Source organism: Centruroides sculpturatus, unplaced genomic scaffold (assembly GCF_000671375.1).
Source record: "Centruroides sculpturatus isolate CEXI.00-Female unplaced genomic scaffold, Cexi_2.0 scaffold1586, whole genome shotgun sequence".
Classification (NCBI taxonomy): Eukaryota; Metazoa; Arthropoda; class Arachnida; order Scorpiones; family Buthidae; genus Centruroides; species Centruroides sculpturatus.
In genome coordinates this window covers 124043-136232 of record NW_019385863.1, presented here as the reverse complement: position 1 = coordinate 136232, position 12190 = coordinate 124043, and the positions used below count along the sequence as shown (strand labels likewise).

General features: G+C 29.5%; 1 protein-coding gene across 1 annotated transcript in view; it reads right to left on the bottom strand.

Annotated features, from left to right (window-relative positions):
* Window positions 1-12190, bottom strand: part of LOC111642597 (cullin-2-like) — a 32256-nt gene that overhangs the window by 5275 nt on the left and 14791 nt on the right. Inside the window, exons 2-6 of the mRNA XM_023388958.1 lie at window positions 5831-5965; window positions 5644-5746; window positions 5382-5576; window positions 5051-5133; window positions 2963-3059 (exon numbers count right to left, since the gene is read on the bottom strand). Coding sequence (XP_023244726.1) covers window positions 2963-3059; window positions 5051-5133; window positions 5382-5576; window positions 5644-5746; window positions 5831-5949 — 597 coding nt within the window. The 5' untranslated portion in view covers window positions 5950-5965. The remainder of the gene's footprint in view (window positions 1-2962; window positions 3060-5050; window positions 5134-5381; window positions 5577-5643; window positions 5747-5830; window positions 5966-12190) is intronic.

Sequence of the window (12190 nt, the reverse complement as noted above, 5' to 3'; positions counted from 1 at the left end):
CAATATATTTATTTTGTTCGTACAAAATAAAAAAATAATTTTTAACAATACAATAGTCTTCGTTAGGCTTAACATCAACGAAAATTCAATGCGAAGTGACATGCATCAGAGAAAAATGTCAAGATGGGATAAATTAATATATTTTTTCGTACATAATCGGTTATCCGAAACATCAATCTTCCGAACAACCCCAGTCCCCAACTGATTCGGATAATTGACTCTCTACTGTATATCCTTTCCAAAAGTCATAAAGCATAAGCTTTTCAATCATATCCATTATGAGTTTGGCCAGGTCCACAAGGCTGTTGGTGAAGGATTTGGCAAGACATATCTTGGAAAGACTGATCATAAAAAAATTCCTGGGGTTACCTAGATTCAATTCCAGATCTGTAGAGCAATAAGTCAATGCCTTAACTGCCTTATATTTATCACCTGATTAGCTTTATCTGGTGTTCAATTCATTAGAAAAAGATGGTTTGCCACTCCTGTTTTTCTTCATCTCATTCTCTTGGGCAGGTTTCTACACTGGGTCTGTTTATAAGGGCATAATATACGAAAATGATTAAGCTTTATGTGTTATAAACACAATCAGTTGATTCATGAAGAATTTCGTCATAAAGGTAACATTGTTTTGTGCATATGAAAAAAAAACATTTAGCAACTACAGTAGAGCGTCGTTTATCCGAAACGTCAGTTATCTGAAAGAATTCCAGTTGGCAAATTTAAATTTTCACTAGTGCTGTGGCGCTGCAATCTTTCTTGGGCTACTCCAATATTTTTTTTGTTGGTGTGTGTGTTTTAGCTGGCAGCACTGACACTTTTGTGTGTAATGTTTTTCTGAGGACTTGTGTCGTGCTGAATGGAACGTTTTTAATAACAGATTTACTTCTAAAGTATAATTTATTTTGTTTTTATATTTTTCAATATATCTATTTTGTTTGTAAAAAATAAAAAAATAATTTTTAATGATACAATAGCCACGATTATTATTTTAAAAAGTTTACATTAGGCTTAACATCGACGTAAATTTAACATGAAGTGACACGCAATGGAGAAAAATTTCAACATGGGATAGGTTAATATAGTTTTTCTTACATAATCAGTTATCCGAACAACCTCAGTCCCCAATTGATTCGGATAAACGACGCTCTACTGTATCAACAATGGTGCAAAGAAGTTTCAAACTGCAGTTGAAGGTGTGTTAAAAGAAATTTCATCAATTCATACCACCAATAGTAATTTTCAAGCAAATAAAACAAGCAACCGAAATCAAGTCACTTCTTTATTTCCTTATTAAATTATTCATTTATTAAAAATATTTGAGGATATACTAAGAAAATTTTAAAAATAAGTGTGAGACCCAAACGGTCCTGGGCCTAATTTAATGATTTTTATTAAATATGTTTAAATATCGACACAAAATATTACTTCATTTTTGTGAAAAACCAGTGTTTTGGACGTGGGGAAAAACCAGATAACAGATGCTACTTCCTTTCACAGAAGAGAACATCCTCTGACTTTCCCTGATCTGGTTAAAAATCTCACTCAGATGGGAAATGGTTACCCCTCATTCATTCCTCTTTCATCCGTTCTCATGAAAGAGTTACTGGCCGATGATTGGTCGAAATTCAGGAGATATAAGGAAATTTAGTCCGAATTCGGGGAGTTCAGCGCGAGTTCTTCAACAGATCCGAAGCGTCAAACTCCACACAGTTTTTCCTCCTGATGACCAACGCCCTTAAACGAGTCCCATAGACTAAGTCCCGAGTCTGAACTTAGTAAATATACTTTTATATTTGTGCACATATTGATCTCCCATCGAAGAAGTACATGAACTTATCTACAAGGTGTCCCTTACCTACCAAATAAGAAGACGAACGTCAACTAACCCAGGTTGTATGTTTTATAACGTTTTTGTGAGCTCTCTCTCTCGATCGCGCATTCGGTATAATAGAAGTATAGCTATCTCTCGATTTGCATGTTAATTGTGGAAATTCTTTCTCTCGTTCATTGAGATTTTTGTATGATTTATTTTCTTGTTATATTAAATTTATTATTTCGTTTTTAATTGGGATGTTTCTTTATTCTGTGACGAATCAGATCTCATACGCGTGTTTGCCCGCGGAATTTAATTGACAAACTGGTGTCAGTCCTGACGAGTATCTGAACTTCGCAGTTCGGATCAACTAGCGGTTAAAGCCCTCCTATAAAACTTTTTTAAGATCGGATCCCTCGATCCGAAACTAAAGAGACAGATTTCGGATAATCTGTGCCGATTAAGTGGTACGAATCATCCAAAAAGGAGTTGTACCCCCGGCTACTCTCACATAAGCATAGGTAGGCAAAATTTAGAAATTTTTATCTAATTTCTTTAGAAAAAAAATTCCTGATTTTAAATGCATTTTATTATAAAAAAAGTGAAAATTTTCTGTTTCATTCTCATTAACAGCATTTTTGTAATAGCCTAGGTGCAATACACAAACAGCCAAAAGAAAATTAAGATTTTATCAAAGAATAATGTATAGTAGAGGCCTTGGAAATTGCATCAATTTTGGTATACCATAGTTATTTTCAATATCAATTGTAAATTTCATATTGAAGTATGAAGTACAAGACACCACTGTACTTCATAGAGACACATTGAGTCTTAATAACAGAGGCTCCAGCATACAGTAAGTGAATTTCTTCAAATATTTTATACTAAACTCTTATAATACATTACTGCAGCTGCTCTCTATTTTCCAGAATAATCTCTGCATTTTGTTGCCTTAATATGCCAGCAGTTCTCAACATGATAATTGTTACCAGGTCAGCTTAGGCAAAAATTTGGCAAATTTTGGCATTTATTTGTAAATTTCTAATTCTTATTTGTATTTTTACATCTTTTATTTTAAATCAAATTACTTATTGTAATAATATATTAGTAACACAATAATAAAAATAAAAAGTTAATTTAAAAAACCTGAAGTGGATCTTTTTTCTTAAACTCTTCGACATTCACAAAAGAATGAATGACACCATGGATCACACTCTGGGTAGGACTATCTCCAAGTCGATCACTAAAAAAAATGAAGCAGATATTTAATAAGTTAATAAAACTTAAGTTCAAATATAATAAACCTGTCTAAAACAAAACCTAAATAAAACAGAAACCTGTCTAAACATAAAAAATTCTTAGTAATGGATCAATGTTCTATGTTAAATTTTACTAAAAGCTGGAAACCTGTCCATTGCAAAAACAGAAGAGTTTTTGGATATAAAGAATGTAATTTAACTTGAATAAAGCAGAAAATTAGGGTTCCATCATAGACAAGTAAGTAAAATTGCCTCTAAGTACAGGTATACCTCAAGTTATGTCGTTTCGAGTTACGTTGTTCTCGATTATGTGTCATTTGTCAAAAAAATATATGGAAAAATAAAAATCAAGTTTAAGTCATTTTATTCGACTTTATGTCTGTCCGCCACAATACTGAAGTTGTAATATCACTAGAAAAGCATTATAACACATAAAATCATATTAAAATATGTACATTTACAGTAAATGTTAATATAATCATCATAAATCCTAGAGAACAAAACGTGAAAACATCTGTGACTGTGTTGTTGTCTTATTTAGTGTCTAAGTGCTCAATATTGGTTTTTTCTGCAGTAGTTCCAATATCTACCATTTGGCGTCATTGTCAGCGCCACTCGATACTGGTAAATTTAATATAAATTAGTTTATTTTCTACTGTCGCAAGATAATTTTAATAACTGTATTTGTTATTTAACCTTATAAAATCATCTTATTTTATAATGTCTTAGAGCAAACCACATTCACAAATAAAGAGTCCGCGATGTACATGAATTTGTAAATTTAGATTCCTTTTTTCTGTACTATATTAAAAAACTAAAATTTATTTGTTTGTAAGCTTAAAATAGATTCTTATTAACAATATATTATTAAAAATGCATTTATAAATAAAATACAGAACTGGGAATGGTTATTTGTGGTTTAGCCTAGTGACAAGTAAATTTGACTTACGTTGTTTTTCGACTTAAGTCACCTCTCCCGGAACCAATTACCGACGTAAGGTGAGGTATACCTCTATAACAGTCATCACAGAACATGACAAACTACATTCAGAGAAAAATCTCAAATCTTGTCAAAGAAAGGTCACATAACAAGGAGATATGCAGTCACAAGGTTTTCATTAACATTAACCTTTGTTGAAATTAACCAGAAGTAGAATATTCTTAAAAATCTCAGCTTTCAAGAATTAAATGAGTTTCTGAAAACAGAGTTTTCAAGAGCAAGCAATGAACATAATTAATGTAAACAATGAGAAGGTAACATAATTCTGCCAATTTGCATTGTATGGAGCTGTAATAACTAACTAACTAGCCAAGTAGTCAAAACAAGTTCAGTATTACGTTGATAATTTACAATGATTAAAGGAACAATTATACAAAGTATAAAAATTCCTAAATAAGAGATCACAGATAAACTTGCTCTGTTTATTACTGTAATGCAATCAGAATTTCCAACAGCAGTGCAAGATACTACTTTTGATACTTCAATTGGCTTATTTGTTATCATGTGAGCTCATATGGATTGCATTTGAGAGGTTCTCAGATACCCAGCACAAGTTCTCAGAAATAATGCAAACTTCCCCCAATCAAATAGTTCTCTAGTCTTGCATTCAAATACTCCCGTCTGTAGTTGAAGTTACTCTAAATTAATTTTAAAAAGTTTAAAGCTAAAACATGAGGGAAAAAAATACTGAATCGTGTTCAAACAGGATAAAATAATTCAGTCTCATGTGTTTCCAATTTATACAGGTTTTACTTTATTTATTATTAACTTATTCAACTTTAATTACATTATTAAGAGTTAGTAACTGAAAAATTTTTAATATTCACTCATTATAATTATTAAAGACGGCACAATAAATTTAATAGTATACATCATAAAAAGAAATATTTACCTCAAATTAAAACAATTTAAATATAAAGATACAATTTAATAAATTAAATTATATTAGGTAATGAAATTTAGTTACTATTTTACCTTTTTATCGCTTCAAGTAGTAAATGAACTAAATTTTCTCTAAGTGGTTCAATCATATTCGTCTTCCAAATGTTCAGTCCTAACTATTATACAAAAATCAAAATAAGAATTTATGTAAAGACATTACAGACCAGACTTTTAGGGTATGTTGCCCAGTAAAGTGATATTTTAATTAATTAATTAAATTTTAATACAGCCAAACAGACAAGCAAACAATAGACAATTTTGTTTGAAATGGACTATATCATTAGCCTGCTTAACCAGCTTTATTAAAGCCGCTTTACTAGGCAATGCATCCTTAAGTTGCTTTAATTTCAAACTGATTTCTTACTTCGCCTATCTCTAGCATCTGATGACCCGCTTCGACACACCCAAACTGAATATCCGCTTCGCTATATTTATGCTTCTTTATGTGTTGAGTATTTAAATATAAATAAAGTTGATTGAGGTAGTTTATTCCTTGGCTGTACTGGAGCCAATGTTCATGGTAGGCACTCAGTAACTTCTCTTCACTACTGAGCACAGACTAAATAAATAAGATATTATTAAATACAATCATAAAAATATTAATTATAAAAATAATGAAAGCATACATTGTGTAAAGACTTCACGTGCTGATCGAGAAAATACTTTGTCTCGTAATACAACTGATCTCCTAAAGGCTCGGGAACAGCAACACACAAATCGTAAACATCGGTATCAAATGTTAAGGAATCTTAAGCATACAGCATGCATATTTAATCTTAGGTAAATAAAAATTAAACCCATCAAAAAGGATATCTAAAACGGTCATTCCACACTTGTCTTTTCACTTTACCGAGCGTCACAACACCTTCAACCGTCTCCTTCAACTGAGCCCACGTAGTATCAAAATTAACTCTCTTAGGCCTCAAAGACATAATGGCATTGAAGAATCTAAACAAATAAAATAAATACAAACTAATACTAATTAAATTATGAAAACAAGTCGATTTACATATAATCAAAATAAAATAAAAACAGATTAACTCTCCAAATCAACCAGAAAAATGCAAATCTGCGAAAACACATTCAGTAAATTGCATATTGTTAATAATTTTTTATTTGCTCTAAATTAAGCTAATTATTATTATTATTATTTTCATCCATAGCTATGTCTTGTCTCATAAATATTTAAATTACTAAATTCATTATCATATAATAAGAATGAATGAATGAATGAATCATTATTCTGATTATCATAATTACAACATTAAATACAAACAGTAAGAAACTCATTTAAAACTGCTTTTTTAAACAGTAAATAAAATAAATTGCTTCAGAATACAATTAAGGAAACCTTAAATCTCTGCTTACACATTAATAATAAAAATATTCATCAACTTTACTATATATTTTACTCAATATTATAAGTGTTGACACAACTTTTCATTTATGAATAGCAACAGAAATTTATTTTAAAAATATATAAATAATAAAAAAAATTACATTTTTAAACTAAACAATTATTATGAAGTTCTAAATTGTTAAATTTGTTTGATTTAAAATTAAATTTTGTTGATAAATTAGGATTTTGCTTGACAAATTCAAACAATGGAATCACTTGGATAAACAAGTTTCATAACAGTTTCAATACTGTCTGAGTCTGAAGAGCAGCATATCTATTTTTAATTTGTATTTTAAAAAACAAAAATGTTATAAATGAAAATAGCATTAAAATAAATTTTATGCTATTTTCGCTTTCCTTTATTATAATTTTTAATATAAAATATTAAATTCAATTATAACAAAATTCATTCATTGATAATTTTTTATTGAGAAAAGTTATGAATGAATATCGACTTTGATAGAATTCCAAATATTTATATTTTTTTAAAAGAAATTTTAATTACTTATAATGATTCTCTACTAATATTTACAAAAGTTATTTTATAGATTTTCATGAAACACTTCAAAACAAACAGAAAATAAGTAACTAAATAATTTCGAATTAGAACAAATACAAAATTACATTTGAGAAATCTGCTATGAGGTTAATATTATTATTTACATCCGTTCCACAATATTTTAAGCTACAAAATGACAAACTTCAAAATCCCATATACTATTATTATTAATATGCAGTTATTGAGAAGTTAATCACTATATACTACAAGAGAAGATAGATAGAGCTTTTACTGTTGAAAGCATCAGATATAAGCTTAAGATTCTATCAAATACACCCTAATAAAAAAATAAATCCAGTTGGCAATATGTTGGAAAACAAAGATGTTCTGGAGAAAATATAGTGGTCATCCTCATAATCACAGATAATGAAGATGAAATTTTGCAACCAACTGGGTTTGTTTTTATCAAGTTTTGGTGAGTAAACCATGTAATTCTCTCTAATACTAACAATTCTACCTTCTGTTGCAATGTATATTTATTTATTTTTCAAAATCTACAAACTAATTATTATTAATAATGATATCACATAATGTTTCCTACGAAAATGCACTTTTGGGATATTTTGGGTATGTATAAATCCAAGCATTGATTAAAAAGTAAAATTACACATCTAATTTTGTAAAATTATCAACTGAGTTTTAACTTAGTTTTAATACAGATAATTTAAAAGTGGAGTGCCTGAGAATGAGCCATTAAGCGGGTCAAAAATGTTAGTTTTCTTCTAAAATCTATTAAAAATGCAGTAATTACACCAGTAAGTTATCATAGCACCTGGTATATTATCACCTTAGAAATCGCTTGCATTTTACATTAAAATCTCCCATTTGCAACCACTCAGGAAAATTCAAAAATGATCATTTATGGGAAGTGAATACAAAACAGAGGGTATCATTAGTAACCTTTAAACATATTTCAACACACAGTATTACAGAATTTGCAACAATTTACAGAAAATGAGAATATTTGTTCAACATTTAAACTATTTTAGGCAATTAATCTAAAGACTAAGTTTCAACAGTAGTTTGTTAATGATAAAGTTACTGTTTTGTGAAAAAATTTTTAGTGTTATTAATTAATAGCTTGATTTAACAAATTCAAATTAATCACTTTAGAAACATCAAAGACACTCAAAGTTTATGAAGGCATTCTGAAGTGTCTTTGAATAAGGTCAAACATTACTTATTAAAGAATCTGTGATGGAATTTATGGCTCCTGGACCTCTGGGGGACCCCAAAATTAGAAAAAATAAAGCCATTTTACAGTTGAAATCATATATTATAATTTATAAATAATTCTATAGCTAAAATTAGAAGTTTATGATGATGTACAATAATATTGAGGTGCTCCTAATCTTCTGTTCCTAGGACCCTGGACGGTCTTAATTTGCCACTGTCTAGAAACAGAACATAAAAAGCAGTTCCATAAGGCAAACAAATCATTTTTGAAATAACTATATGCCTAGATTTGTTTAGATGATCATATATCAGAGGTTGATTTGTATGGAAGGAACTTAAACATGGTCACATATTGGAGGTTGGCATATATCATTGGTGGTCACAAAATAGATCAATTATCCATTTAAATCAATGGAAAAACGTTGGGAAACTTTTCTGTCAGTCATAAATGAGAAGTGGGTACCCAAAGGGAGATTTTACAGCACATAAACTAAATTCTTCTAATTTTTTTGGCCAATTCTGCATTTTTTAAATAAACTAGCCACTATTAAATTATCTATATGAGCGAGTTAAAATCTTTTATGCATTATAAGCTACATTTTAATTAAANAGAATAATTAGATATTTTATTTATTATAACCTACAATAATTAAACAAATAACATTATACTATCTGTTCACTCTGTATCTGGACTGCTGTATGTTACTATGTATATAATTCGTCTCTGTAATCCAAAATTTTTGGTAGACAGACTCACAGCAAAACTTTTAGTTAGGAACTCACTTTTATTCTTTAAAAAATGACATATGCATTTCAAGTTGGTATACTCATCCAACCCCTCTTCAGTGCTAATTTTTCAAAAAACAATAAAAAGCTACAATAAGCAATACATGACACAAATACATTACAAAATATTACTACTTACTTACTCTTAAAGTATAAGTTGTGTATGGGCTACCACTACATCTAAACACCAACCATTTGTTTTCCATTTAAAATGAACTTGAAGTGTTTGCATACATCACTTCTAAAAACCAATATACGTTATGACTAAACTGTAAACTTAACAAGTGTATACGATAACCAATACATTACATACCTTTAAAATATAAATAGTATACGAACAATCAAACCAACTAGCAATACATTAGAATATCACTTTGTAATCAATCGCAATAACTTCATTATTTTATAACTATATAGCACCCTCTATCATTTTGTACCATCTAGAATCTATTTGCATCCCATCAGAAATATTTATTAAATTATTTTGGTTTTTCTTAATTTCTAAGTGTTCTTTAAATTTACGTTTATATATGTCCTTTTCATGGTGTAGAATTTTAATATTATTGCGATTAATTTTACATTTATTGTTTTCCGTGTGTTCGTACCATGGCGANAACACAGAGGGTATCATTAGTAACCTTTAAACATATTTCAACACACAGTATTACAGAATTTGCAACAATTTACAGAAAATGAGAATATTTGTTCAACATTTAAACTATTTTAGGCAATTAATCTAAAGACTAAGTTTCAACAGTAGTTTGTTAATGATAAAGTTACTGTTTTGTGAAAAAATTTTTAGTGTTATTAATTAATAGCTTGATTTAACAAATTCAAATTAATCACTTTAGAAACATCAAAGACACTCAAAGTTTATGAAGGCATTCTGAAGTGTCTTTGAATAAAGTCAAACATTACTTATTAAAGAATCTGTGATGGAATTTATGGCTCCTGGACCTCTGGGGGACCCCAAAATTAGAAAAAATAAAGCCATTTTACAGTTGAAATCATATATTATAATTTATAAATAATTCTATAGCTAAAATTAGAAGTTTATGATGATGTACAATAATATTGAGGTGCTCCTAATCTTCTGTTCCTAGGACCCTGGACGGTCTTAATTTGCCACTGTCTAGAAACAGAACATAAAAAGCAGTTCCATAAGGCAAACAAATCATTTTTGAAATAACTATATGCCTAGATTTGTTTAGATGATCATATATCAGAGGTTGATTTGTATGGAAGGAACTTAAACATGGTCACATATTGGAGGTTGGCATATATCATTGGTGGTCACAAAATAGATCAATTATCCATTTAAATCAATGGAAAAACGTTGGGAAACTTTTCTGTCAGTCATAAATGAGAAGTGGGTACCCAAAGGGAGATTTTACAGCACATAAACTAAATTCTTCTAATTTTTTTGGCCAATTCTGCATTTTTTAAATAAACTAGCCACTATTAAATTATCTATATGAGCGAGTTAAAATCTTTTATGCATTATAAGCTACATTTTAATTAAAAATTTTATGTAAATTATTCAATAATGAATTAAACAAATGTTTATGTGGTTTAAATTAAACACCGTAAATATAAACAATTCATTTTAAGATTAAATCATATTTAAATATAAAATATGAACAGCTGGGTTAATTTATACCAAAATATTACCAATTGATCTGATTACAAATAAATAATTTGCTTAAAAAAAATAACCATTGCTTGAAAATTATAAAAATCAAACCAATATCTTTACAAATAAAAAAAACTATAAATAAATCAGAACACAGTATATTAATCATTGATTTTTTTTAATTTAAAACAATTCTGTAAAAAAGTATTCATCTCAGTCTCATCAAAATAATTTTGATTGCATATTTGATAGTGAAAAATAATAACCAATGGCTTCAACCTTAACAAATGTAAAAGAGAAATTATGGCAAATAACTGAGCAAAACACTTGACTACTATAAAATTTTTCCTACCATAGGTAATATAATATAGAAACTTGTATCCTGAATAAAATAGCTAGCCTTAGGATGCGACTATGCAGACACGAGTGAGCGAATTTTCCGAGTGAGCGAGAATATGTGGCGAGAAGAGACGAGACGCGATAAATATCAAAACCTGTCAGATATGTGCGAGAACCAGAAATTCGCTCTCGCTTCTCGTCTGTGCATGGTTTTCCTTTGCGAAAACTAAATCGCTCGCAACCTCTCACTCGCTCTAAATTCGCATCTGCATAGTCGCACCCTTAGTATAAGATGGGGTGCCACCCTAACAGCAGCAATTTGTATAAACCTCTCAACTTATGTAACTTAACAGCATTTATGACTGCTATCCACCAGATTGCTACAAGTCAGCATCAACTCAACAGCACATAACTGTTATAGACATGAAAGTATCATATATATAACAGTATTGATGTGTCCATAATATTTCAAGATTGTTTCTAATTATATATTCTTACAAAACAAAAAGTATTAGTGGTAATTATTACTGTGCATTAAATGCTATCAATGCAGAGCTCAAAACTTTTATAAGATTTTTATGCCTTACAATATTATATTACAGGAAAAATTTTATCTCAGATCAGAATATTTGTCAGAAAATGGTCCACCCCAACATCTTCACAATGACAAGAATGCATTGACTTAGAAAGTAAGCAATGTACTTTTCTGTAAATTATTCTGTTGGATGTTATCATCAAACAAAAGATTAGGCCTATAGTTTTTAATAACTTTTAAACATTGCATACTACTTATGAAATATATGTGTATATTTATAAGATACAAATATAATTAACTTGCAAGTTAAATATTGTACAAAAAAATATGACTACAAATAAGACTACAATATAATATGTTAGTTTTAATTTACTAGTAATAAAATATTGAAATATCTTTCAGGGATGTTCTATTGGCCTTAACCCAGGGGTGGCCAAACCGTGGCGCATGCGCCAAACTTGGCGCATTGGACGATTACAAGTGGCGCTTTAGTCAGTTCTGAGCAACATTGCCAGATTTGGCTTCTTTGCAATTAAGAATATTACATAGAAAATTAATTTTTTATAGTCTGTCTTGGCAAGTTCATTTGTTGCACAATTCGTTGCAATCAACTTTACAGATAAAATGAGTGTTCTCCACATAGTAAATTACAGTGTATGCATGTATGTTTATTTTCGATCAGTGCATAGGCGTCTAAATGACAGTGCTACCGTCCGGACAGTCCACGAGTCGGTTGGACTGCTACA